The sequence below is a fragment of the Crocodylus porosus genome, unplaced genomic scaffold (genome assembly GCF_001723895.1).
Source record: "Crocodylus porosus isolate Cpor-Errol unplaced genomic scaffold, CroPor_comp1, whole genome shotgun sequence".
Lineage (NCBI taxonomy): Eukaryota > Metazoa > Chordata > Crocodylia > Crocodylidae > Crocodylus > Crocodylus porosus.
In genome coordinates, this window is record NW_017728911.1 from 17,463,929 (window position 1) to 17,476,557 (window position 12,629).

At 37.6% G+C, this 12,629-nt stretch overlaps 1 protein-coding gene across 1 annotated transcript; it reads left to right on the forward strand.

The window, feature by feature from the left end:
• The first annotated feature begins 731 nt into the window (after positions 1–731).
• On the forward strand, positions 732–6,804 carry PYGO1 (pygopus family PHD finger 1). Its single transcript, XM_019533165.1, has 3 exons — positions 732–768; positions 2,651–2,736; positions 5,090–6,804. Exons 1-3 carry the CDS (start codon positions 732–734, stop codon positions 6,221–6,223), a joined length of 1,257 nt encoding a protein of 418 aa, XP_019388710.1. The 3' UTR covers positions 6,224–6,804.
• The last annotated feature ends 5,825 nt before the right edge of the window (positions 6,805–12,629 follow it).

The following is a 12,629-nucleotide window of genomic DNA, read 5'->3' on the forward strand; positions in this document are numbered from 1 at the left end:
AATGTGCAGAGCTTTGAGCAGTCCACAGTACAACAAACGTTTGCTCTGGGTCCTTGGTGATGGATCCGGTCACATGCTTACCAATCCTTGCTACCAGCTGCTGAATTTCATTGATATGAGCCAAGCATACAGTACAGTTTCCTAAGAAAACTGGCATATGGATGGAAAGTGAACATGAATGGGAGAGAAGGTAGCCTGTGTAATTCTGAATGGAAGGGAAGGTATCCACAAGACAGTGTCCCTATTACTTTGATATAAGGGTTTGAAAATATGAGAGAATGTCTGGTGGTTGGAGAGCATAGGGCTAAATTAAAGCATGAAAAGTATTTAGGATTGGAATTTAGGAGACATTTGTAATGAGCCTCCTCATAAAGAAATGTATATTTTGATACTAAATATGTACAATTCATGGGGTGCTCTACTTCACAGAGCAGTAGGGGTGTACACAGCATTTTACATTAAAACCTGTAAGAAATTGGATTTCTCTCTAAATCCCGAAGAGTTACTTTGACAGCAAATCTTGCCATGATTTGCTGTGCTGTACAAATGCTTGAACATGAATTTATTTTCAAACCCTTACATGACAAGCATTTCCTGTGGCCTGATCTTTAAAGTCTAGGACTTGAATGTACCAGTCTGTTTCCACTGTTGATTTGAGAAGGACTTTTTTCTTGTATGTAGTGTAATGTTTTAGAAATTGTGTGTATGAAAAATGAGATGGAATTATAACTATGACGACCAGAACAAGGAGGAAGTTATTTAAAGCAGGTACAGAATAGGATTCCTGTGCCAGGACTGATAATTCCCTCAAAAACCTTTTATGAGTTAACTTGAGTGGAAATTGTTCTCCTCTTGAAGAAAATATAAAGGAAATCTTTACCTTTTTGCAGAAGAGTGGTTCTGAGGTGAAGGATCAAAAGTATCTGAATATCTGTTTATATTTCAGTTATTAAAAAATAGGTCTTTCTCCCCTGTGTTGGTGCAGACTGCTGTAGCTGTCCACTGGGAGTCTCTCCCTACTGCCAGGGGAATCCTTGAATGACACTGATCTGTCATGGTACCTGTGCTGTGCCTACTTTGGTGACCTGTCATCCATATGCCCTGGTGATACACAGTTAGCTTCAGGTCACGCAAATTTATGCCAGGGATCTTAACTGGACAGATTTTTAGACATTTAGGCATCTACAGATGCAGGTAAGCGCCTATTGGGATTTTTAAAAGCATGTGAACAGAAGTTAATGGGAGTTAAATGCTTACCTGTTAGGCACTTTTATTAATCCTGGCATCTTTTTTTTTAAGTGAATATCTGGTAACTAAGTTGGGGTGGGTAAAATGTGGCCCGGAGGTGGATGCAGCCTGCCAGGTTTGTCAAAACTCAGTAAGCAGCCCTCTGCCCAAAATAATTGCCCACACCTGAACTAAGTGATGGTGTTGTATGCTGTAATCCAAATGTGAAGCAGAACATTTTCATCTTCTTGGAAGTTGAAGTTTGTCAAGTTTCTAAATATAAATTATTTTAAACAACTAATAGTAGCCATCTTAGCCATTGCACACTTTCCTCTGTATTTAGCAAAGAATTATTTTTTGTTGTCATGCGTAATAAAAGATGTAGGCAGGTGGATATTACAGCATGGAGAAGAACAAGCTTTGGTTCAGACTGCTCATATTGATGACTCTAACATCAAAAACTGTTGGTGTCAAGTCCTACATCAGTAGCTTTCCATGCTTTGCGATTTTTGGTTTAAGATTATTACTCTTCATATTTTTAAAACAAAATTGGTTTGAATGCCAGGAAAGGGAAAATGGCTGGCCTAATGGACCATTTACCATTCTTCATATTTCCTCTATCTGTGCAGGCCTTAAAGGATTTAAAAATAAAGTGCCATATTTTCTTATTTAGGATCCTGTATAGCTTTGGGACTTTTTCACAATCAGAAAAGGTATATGTGAAGGTTGAGTGAATCATGGAGTTTTCTTTATAGTAGACAAAATAAATAGCTCAAGAAGGGTAAACATCCCTGAATTTTAGGAAACTGTGTCAGAATTGCTTTGGCTGATTACACCAGGATGTCTTTGGAAAGGAATCTGCTCATGCAGACTCTTATTGATCGTAATTAGTCTTATGAGGTGACCTTTTGCTTGATCAAGATTCACAATGATGGCAGCTAGAATTGGTAAGCTGGGAGGCCTGCCTAAACTGTATGCTATGTTTTCATTCATAGATTTGATTCATCTTGCTTTTTTGTTGAGAAATACTGTAATTGCCTAATTGCCTAGGGGTTGAATCTTTTAAGTGTTTTTTTATGGTTTATTTGAAAGGTGTGTTATATGTAAAAGAAAAGAAAAGCTTTCTTAGTGGGGAAGCACCTAAGACCTGATCTCAAACCCAATTAAATGAATGGCAGTCTTTCTACTGACTGTAATGGGCTTTTAACTGGACCCCTGGTGCTAATGGAGATGGATAGCTGTACTTGTGGTGTGCTGCTTTTTACCTCAAGGTGTGTTGTGTGTGTGGCCGTCATTGTTTAAGCCTAAAATTAGGGATACTTTGCTACTTGTAAGCTTTTTCTTATCTGTGTGACAAAGGCACATGTTTGTGTAACATCTACATGGAAACAAATGCAGAATTACATTGATTGAAATTTTGTAGGTGGTGATAGTGGATTGGATGGGTTAGGAGGACCAGGAGTACAACTTGGAAGCCCAGATAAGAAAAAACGCAAGTCAAATACTCAGGTAAGTTCACTCTGGTTCTCTTGATTTTTTTTTGACTAAATAATGCACTCAAATGTTGTTTATTAATATGACTGTCTCTTCCATCTAGGAATACCAACCTTTTATCACAAGCAGAATGGTAGCCAAGATCTTATAAGTAAGTGCATAAGGTGAAATTTTAGATCCCTGTATATCCTCAGAGGATACTAGTAACTCCCATTGAAGTTATGGGGGTTGCTTGAATCCAGTGAGGAAAGACTAGATCTCTGCTAAGCAGCACTGCTAGAGTAAACAGGCTTTGTTTAGTCATGGATTTGGTGATGAGCAGAATTTCGTTCCCAGGTTTTTAGTCTTGGTGTAAATCTGCAGAGAATGAGGAATGGCTGTGAGATGCTTTCGCCTGCTCCCCTTGCTGCGTGTATATGCAGCACAGGACAGGGAGAGGAGAAGCATATATATGTATAGGCTTGTGAGCTAATAGAGACTTATAGTTTATGAACCCATTGGCCAGACCTTTAGTCCACTCTCGATGATTTTTCAGTGCAGAGAGCCCTGAGGCAAATATGCAGCATGTCTGTACTGCTTTCATGATTTTTCTGAGAGCAGACTCTTCAACTTGCTCCTGCTTCAGATATGCCAAACTTAGAAATGAGGTGGGGGGAGGGAAATCTTCAGGGAAGCTTTGTTGCCTTGTTTCTGTGTTTGGCTTATGTGGAGCTGAAGTAGTGGTGGTGGGGGGAAGCAGACATGCTTCTTAGCAGTGCTTTCAGGAGCACTTTGAAAGTGGAGTAGGTGGTATCATCTGAATAAGTAAATGTGTATAATTTTGACCTTCCTGTTAACTGGAAATGTATATTTTCCATTTCCTGCAACAGAGTTTTTGTAGAAGGACATAGGCTATAGCTCAGTATAGGTATTCCTCACTAGTACCTATATGTTCTTCCTTCAGAAATGTTCACTTGTATGTCCATTCAGTATTGTGGCTGAGAATATCTAATAGTAGTTATAACTTGCAAAAATGATTTATAGAAGTCCTATAACCACTTTTATATATGTATGCCCAATTGCACTGTTTTTTATTTCTGGTCTGTGTAGTTTTTTTTATTCAAGCAATCATGGGGAAAACGCCAGCTTAAGGCCTGTCAGTTATTTCAAGTTTTCCAGTCTCTCTCTCTCTCTTTCTGTTCCTTCTAGTTAATGACTCTTTGCTTCTGCTGTAGAATAAGGATAACTATAGTGGGTGTGCAAATCCAATTTCCCTGTTTTGTTACCAACTACAAGGCTTGCAGAGTAGTGGAAATATGAAAATAATTTCCACAGGTGTATGCCACTAAATATTTGGGGCCATATTCTTTTCTGTGCACCAATGACCTACATAGGGTGAGCAGCCAGAATTTTCTTCCCAAGATGGGCAAGAAAGAGGATTAGTTACATAACCATTATGTAGCCATTTTTGCACCCTTTGAGTTTCACTAAACACTCCATTATGTGGGGGGTTAGATTGTAGTTTGTTGACTGCCTGTCCCCAGTTTTAAAGCCCTACCACAGAGGTCTCCCTGGTCACAGGAAATAGAGCCCCTTGAGCAGACATCTTACTACCTGTACAACTTTCAGCAGGGATACGGGATAATTACTACTTTCTAAAATCTTCATATCCTCACATGAAAGCAAATGGGTTAGAGGAAAGATTTGCCCCTGATATTAATAGATCAAATCTGAGTTATAACCAGAAACACCCTGTATCTACTTTTAAATATATTTAAATAGGAGTTTGGGGGTTTTAACTGTGGAATCTTGCTTCACTTAAATGAAAAAGAAAAGAAAAGCATATGGTGAGTATTTTTAGCAGTATGTTGTGGAACTGTTTAGTTTTCATAGATTGCTTTAATAGCTTGATGACTTTTATGAAATAGATTTTAAGATGAATTCAGAAAAAGGTTATAGAAGAAGGTATTCTTCTGATACAAAACTTAACTGGCTTCCATAAAGTTCTGAATGGGGAGACACAGCACAACGGATCCCTTTGTAAAAAATAAAGGGAATAAGTGGTGGTGATAGTTTTATATATCTGCCAAGAGATGAGTTCTTCCGGAGGCTGCCATATTATAACAGTCATTACTATAACTGGTGCCCTTAGTGGTAGTCTTTGTGAGACTGTGGGTAAACTGTTTTCTATCTTCTTTGTGGCTTAAGGTACATCTTCATGAGGCTTAAGCTTTCGATGGCTGTATAGCACTTGGATTGAATAAATAGAAAGCTTTGGTTTTCTCACAAGGGTTGCCAGTTCTACAGCTTTATGGCTGAAAGCCTATGATTTATTGCAGGGAAGCTTGCAGAAATGATCATTTTAATGTCATATTCTAAATATTTTCAGGGGTCATCTTTTCCTCCTCCATCTGAATATGCTCCACCACCGAATCCAAGCTCTGACCACCTTGTAGCTGCCAATCCCTTTGATGACAACTATAATACTGTCTCTTATAAACCACTATCTTCAGGAAGTCCTTATTTTAGCAATCCTGGTTATCCTGGCTTTGGAGGCTATAACACTTTCAGAATGCCCCCTCACATGCTGCCCAGAATGTCCTCACCGTATGGCGGTTCCTACTCTCTCAGAAATCAACCACACCCACTCCCTCAGAACCCCGTGGGAATAGGTTTTAATCGACCTCACTCTTTCAACTTTGGTCCCCATGATAATACAGGTTTTGGAAATCAGCCAGCTTATAATAGTGGTCAGATGCCTCAAAATGTCAGTATACCCAGCCAACATTTCAGACCTAACCCTGGTGAGAATTTTGGTCACATTCCTCCACAAAATTCTAATCAAATACCACACCCTGACCTGCCATCTAACTTTGGGCCTGGAAACAGTCAACATTTCCCAAATTCCCAGTTAGATTCAAACCATTCTTTTGTTCCACCCCCCAGCACATATAATCAGACAAAAACGTCAGCTCAAAAACAAGACTTTAGTCAAGGAGCAAACAAAACCTCCAGCCAGAACGCTACTATTCATCAGCATCACCACAGAACGGATGATACTGTAAATCAAGGTAACACTGATTTAAAAACAGTTAATCGAAACAGTGTAGTAAATCAAGACAACAACCATCCTAATAACAGTGATAACACTAAGAGTCATGCTAATGGGACCCAGAACAAGTCCCGTCAGGCTAGACCTGCAGCTGAAGGATGCAACTCTGAAAAGAGCAGCAAAATGCCTCTCCATCCCAGTCGTCATGGTCATTCATCCTCTGAGCCAGTCTATCCATGTGGAATTTGTACACATGAAGTTAATGATGACCAGGATGCCATCTTGTGTGAAGCTTCTTGTCAAAAATGGTTTCATCGGATCTGTACAGGGATGACTGAATCAGCGTATGGCCTTCTTACTGCAGAAGCATCAGCAGTGTGGGGCTGTGATACCTGCATGGCTGAAAAGGATGTCCAGCTGATGCGCACTAGAGAAACTGCTGGGCCACCTGCACTGAATACTGATGGGTGAAGACATGCTTTGATGTGGTGAGCTACAGAAGTATAGCTGTTAATTACGTACTTCATCTTCTGCAGACAATCAAGCTTTGTTTGATTGGTTCTTTATGTAGTCTAATTATTTCCACTCATTAAATTCCATCTCAGTTTCTGTACTCTTAGTTTAGGCTTGCGAGTGTTGAAACTTTGATCAGAAACATTACAAAACATTTGAAACTGCAAAACATGACTGATGTTTATTTGATCACAAGCAGGTTTTGCATATTAAAAATGTATTTACTGAATTATTGATGTCAGAACTTACAACTCCATGAATACAAGCTAACAGTAAGTTCTGAGCCTTGACGGTACTATATATTGGAAGCATTCATTTTGTGACTGTCCACTACAGTTTAGCTGATGTCAGTGCCATGCCCCCTTTAAAGAAGTGGCATGAAGGAAGAGGAGTATTTATGATTTTTAATGGTTTTACAGTGAATGCTAAAGATTTGAAATGTGCTTTAATATTTCTGAAAGGATGATGTTTATTTTAATATTTGTGACATTTACACTTAATACAATGAAACCTCAGCAATCCTCTCATATTCATATTTCTAAAAAAGAAATGTTGTTTTCTGATTTCTCAGCAAGTATTTAGTTGCAAAGAACTTCCATGAGTTCTTGTGTTACTATGAATTCACAATTTTTACAAAATATATGATAGAAGTGCATTTAAAATTAAAAAATAAATATTTTTGTTAAGCTACCATTCAAAAGTTAGGGATGTCATAATTAAGGCTGTTCATTCAACCTTAATTTGGTCATCTACGATACAGCCTGTAATTGCATTATCATGTTCTACCTCCTTTTAAAGCAGCATTAAGAAGAGCACAGGAAAGAGTATCTTTCTTTCCTCTTTCAGTGTCCCACACTACAGTGACCCAAGGCAGCTGGGGTGACCAGTTACAGAGGAAGTCCTGCTCATCTCCTGCAGCTATCTGCTGGAGCATGCTTGGTCTCCCTTTGGGGATAACTTATGCATAGCCCATTTGGATTTGTGAGGGGGTGGAGCATGTTCAGCACAGACCAAATCTTACAAGATCTTAGTGTTCCTTTTTTTCGGTTGTGTAATTTGTCAAAAAATGGCTGATTTTTTTTCCACAGGTAAAGGAAAAGTTACAACCCCGACACTACAGTGGCCTCTCTGCTGAACTTCCTCTATGTTCCAAAACTCTGGATTGTCTCAACAAAACGGTTTTGAGATGTTTTTTTAAAATGGGTAAAGAAGCAATGTAATTTTCCCTAGTCTCATTCTCAGAGAGCAGAACCATTGCATTTTCCATGTTGGAGATGGCCAGCATGGAAAATGTCAACCTGAACAAGGTTATAAACCCCTGTTTTCAGTTGCTTACAATAAGTATTGAGAAACCCTAATTACACACGGTGCTAAAATGATAGGCAGTACATTCTTACTCTGTGCTGTGAGGTATTATTGTTACTGAAACCAGACACTTGCCAAACATCACAAATGTTATTATCATTGTTTAGAAAGTGCTCAGATACTATGGGAATGAGCTGTATAAGAACCTGTGTAGCAGTGGTTCTCAGCCTTTTTTGTACCAGGACCCATTTGTAAACATCAGTGGCCAGAGGTCCTGACCCAGTGCCCCTCACTCCTGACTTGCTGCCCCGAGGCCCCAGCCCCACAGTGTGTAGGGCAGGAACTCTGCCAGCCTGCAAGGGAAAAGCTACAGTATCCCACATTTTTCTTGTTTAAAAGAGAATTCATTTTTAAAGTTTGTTCATGACCCTTTCTAGTTACTAGAGAAAAGGCTAGTTGGGGAGAGAGGTTAAGTATGAATCCTTGGATTTGTTTGCTCCCCTTCTTGTGTACAGCTTGTTTACATTCAGGAGAGATCTTCTGCAGAATCTGGGGGAAAAGAGATCATGTCCAGAGACGGTGGTAATTCTAAACCTTTTTAGATTCTAGCAAGGAGATGTGGAAGAGGCTTTTGGGACATTTTGGACCTCTGTTGGTAGCTAATTAGCTTTATCCACTACTAAGACTGAACTTTAGTTGGTTTTTTTTATTATTTTACTGGCTTGATCACGTAGAGTAGAAATCTGTGTTTAAAAATGTATTTGCGTAATTTCCCAGCAACTTACCTACTTCAGTTCTAATTGGTATCTGAAGTGGAAATGTAAAATCCAAACCTTGTTTGTATACAGCTTTTGTCCCTGGGGTGAGGATGCTTTCATCGCACGTGTGCTGTTGGTGATACCATATTTTCTTCTAGATTTCTAAACAAATAGAAGATTTTAATATTTTATTCTCAGACATCCACTTAGGATTTTACATTCTGGTGTAAGAGTCAGATGTTATATTTAAAATGAACACTATATTTTCTGGCAACCTCTCTCTACCTATCCCAATATTTGAGATTAGTTAAGGGCTTCTTATCTGGTAAGTTATTTCACCAAGACTGCAGTATTCATACATGTGTGGTTTGGTGTTTTTTGGCCGTTTTTGTAAATAATCTGTTACATACCTTGTTTTTGTAAGAACTTAGCTTGTGTATTTGTGAAACTTAATTCTTACAGCTGGTTCCAGTTTTCTAACTGGTAAGCAGTTTCTGGGGGAGATGAAAACTGATGAGTTTTAATGCAAATATTCAGTTTTGCAAATAAAAAGTGTTAGCAGATGTTATCTTCAAAGTAACAAAATTAAAAAGCTATCATAGCATTGAACTGATGTGGTTTTGGTATACCTGAGAGGTATTTACAAGGGAAAAGGTACTCTTTCTCTCTGTCTCTTTCCGGAATAAATTAACTCGAGGTTGTTCATCATCTACATGGCTGGGCCACACTCCTTGCGAGCTGCACCAGTGAGGACAACACAATACTTGGGCCACACCAATGTGAGCTGTGGGACCTCTGGGTCACACACCACACGAGTGCCACCCTGCTGCACCATGCAGGTGCCCAAGGCTGCAAACTACCCTAGAACTGTGATGTGTACCATGTTACTGTGCCCCCTGGGGCAGAGGCAGGAAGCAGAAAGGGGAAAGGGGAACCTGGAGCCCCTGGCTGATGTTGCAGCTAGAGAAAAATAAGAGCCCAGGGGCTGCATATTAACCTCTCATGGATTGCATGTGGCCCCCAGGATGCCAGTTAGACAGCTCTAAATTGCAGTTCAAGGATGTACAGGAAAAAGAAGTTATGGTTATAGTAGGAATGTGTCAGCTGTTTAGAATTAGAACCATGTTAGCTATGGGAAAGGGGGAGTTATAATATAGCTGACGTTTTAATACTTTTCATGAAACCATTTATATTAAGGTACCATGTTATCCTTACAATATTGATGTTTTAGATTGTACTGGTGCTGTACGCCAAAATAGTGTATGGATTTTGTAAATCTGCAAACCTGAAGATTTTTTTTTGTGGAACATGGAGGATGCTGGTCAATCCCACATCCTTTTTAAATGGCTCATAATGCTGTTGGATAGAATGATTTTGCAGTAGCATGGCTGTATTGCCCGAACTATTGAATTTTATCACGGGTAAAATAAATACCTGGAAACATGTTTAAACAGCCTTTACTACCAATATACTTGTTTTTGCCTAAGACCACTTTAAATGTGCAGATATTTAATGTACCCTATTGTTTTGTAATTAGTGATGGGATAGGGAAATGGGTGTCAAAAATCCCATCCTTTTCTCTTACTGATCGCTCTGTAATCTTAAACAAATTTAGTGTATGATCTACATTGTATATTGTCCATCTCACTCTTCATCCATAACATAGAAGTAAAACTTACTTCATATGGCTGAGAAGTTTAGTTATATGATAATTGCAGATGAAAGGGAATAGAGAAGTTGAAAGTTATAACATCTTTAGTGTTTGCTGTGTTTAAAATGTGTAATTTTCAGGGTTGCACAAAGAAGAGCATACTTTTAAATCTGTATAATATTGTTGCTTATATAACAATACTGTAAAATGCACTTTGAGATGTACTTAACCCTGAGCATATGAATCATTCTAATATAGTCTATGGAATTACATGCCTACAGTTAACACTCAGAGTGTTTGCGGGATCAGGGCCTTTGTTTGAACTTGATCTTTTTTTAGAGATTCTTAAATTGACTGCATTTTTGGGTTTGAGATTTTTACAAAATCAATGATGTTCACATTTAGCACCTTTTTAACATTGCTTTTTTCCAACTTGATAGAAATGAATAACTTCTGCATAAAATATCTTCTCATTTTATATATAATTGCCTGCCAGTAAAAGTAGCTGTGTAACATTTTATAAAAAAGAAAGTCATGCTTCTTATCATGTTGTATGTGACTTAAATGACTGTTTCATATTAAAACTAGTCCTTCCTTATGTACTGCTTACATATACCTGTTTTGGGATATCAGTTCAGTACTTTTATACAATCTTGAATGTGTTCCACATTGGTGACATGTATTTTTGCAACAACTTTTTTTTTTTGGGTTATAAATTAGAGCATGTCTGAAGTAATACATGCATTAGTGCTGTGGTGTGTGGCAAAGTTAATGTATGTAATTCAAATTGGAAAAAAGTTTCCAGACTTTGTCCAACATGAACCCTATAGCAAGGGATTAAATTACTATGTAATACAAATGATTTCATATCATGATGTGTTTTAAGCTACTCTATGAAGTATGTGAAACATTATTGTTTATGGATTGGTAGCTGGCCTGGTATTCTTGCTAGAATGCGGTGTGTTAGATGGTAGCAATTCATGATAACTAATACAGTGAATACTTTTCAAAACACAGCATTTATGTACAGTGTAATCTTTGCATTTTTGTTATTGTGTCTTGCTTTGATTTTCTTAATGTATCATTGACAAATGGGTGCTTATTTAGTTGTATATAACAGGTGTGACAATCCAATTATATCACTTAGTTTGTGGTTTAAAAAAACTTTTGTTTACGTACTGGACATGGACTTAAAATGCAGGAGGCAGTTGATGCTGATGTATTTTAAATTTATTCTTGTAATGGTTGAATTCCAAGGCTTTCTTGAGGATTTGCTATATTAGAATAGCTTATTCTTTAAAATTAGAGAGAATTAAGTGTACTTAAAGCAAACTCTAAAACAAGGCAATATAACTATGATGTGCTATGTTCTGAATGTGAGTGTTCTCTAATTTACATAAGATGTATTTCTTGTAGGGTGGTGTTTTTGCTGTATGAAAATTGTAATAAAGGTCCTACTCAGGCCATAAGTACTTTTAGGATTTGATCCTGCAAAATGCTGTGTTCCAACTCTTAACTCAACGAACTGGGAGTGCTCACCCCATAGCACAGGCAGTATTAATATGGTTCTGTATTTTGGCTCATCTAGGTGTACAATCCTGTACAGCCATCTGCACAAATGCACATCCTAAGAGTTTAAGAAATACCTCTTTCTTGCATTTCTGAGTTTGGCCTATACTGTATATTTCAGTTACAGTCTGGTATTGAAAAACGCTTTAACTCTTTGGGCTGACTCCATAATTATTTCATCTTCTCCTTCTTTTTGAAGAGTGTTTTATGAATTTCTGTGTCAGTGATAAGTGGGGGTGAATGCTGAGTGGAAAAAAAGATTGAGATGTAACTGAAGTTTCAGAGAAAGGAGGTTTATAGTCTTTTGGATTTTTAGTCACGGATAAGATTATTTTGGTGCAAAGAAACGTAATTTAAGCAATACTCAATGTTCAGTATTATAATTTATGAAGAATTAAACAAAAATATTAATAGTGCCAAGGAATGTCTTTTATATTTTCAGGTGTTTGCCTTCTCTAGTATATCCGGATATCCAACAAAAATCATGTTTAAATCTGAACTTCCATGTAATATGCAGAGGATAATTGTACTTTTCAGCTTTTTTATATTTGTTTTTTCTTTCATTGGGTAATAGTGAATTTTTTTAGCTTTAAAATGCAAAATATGGTGATTGTGAATTTTAAAAATTTTACTAGCAATCATTTCTCACAACCTGCATGTGTAGACTTGGGTATTCTGTGTTTTTCATGCTTTCTCACTTGTCCTTCGTTTGGCTTTTCCCTTTCAGTGTTAAAGTTGAATTAAAAAAAATAAGGCAAGCTAGAGATCTACTGTCTTGCATATGATGCATAACATGAGCTTATAAATATTGTTGACACTTTGTTTTTAAAACCAGAAAAAATGTTATAATTGTCATATTTGTCTAGTAGGAGGTATATGCTGCTTATCAGAATGTAGATCCTGCTTTGATAGAAAATGTATATGGCAGGTTTTCTCAAATGCTGCATGTAACTTTGTTGCTTTTCCTGTTGTTCGGCTTCAGTTTCTTTCAAAATAAAGCTAATTTCCAAGGGGAAAAAATCCTGTTCATCTTGTGCAGAGAATTAATTGTTCAAACTAAACTTAATCTGTTAAATTGGTT

Coding starts and splice junctions, on each gene's coding strand:
- PYGO1 (XM_019533165.1), top strand. CDS start 732: ATGACGACCAGAACAAGGAGGAAGTTATTTAAAGCAG. Junction 769..2,650: donor GAGGAAGTTATTTAAAGCAG/GTACAGAATAGG, acceptor GAAATTTTGTAG/GTGGTGATAGTGGATTGGAT. Junction 2,737..5,089: donor AACGCAAGTCAAATACTCAG/GTAAGTTCACTC, acceptor AAATATTTTCAG/GGGTCATCTTTTCCTCCTCC.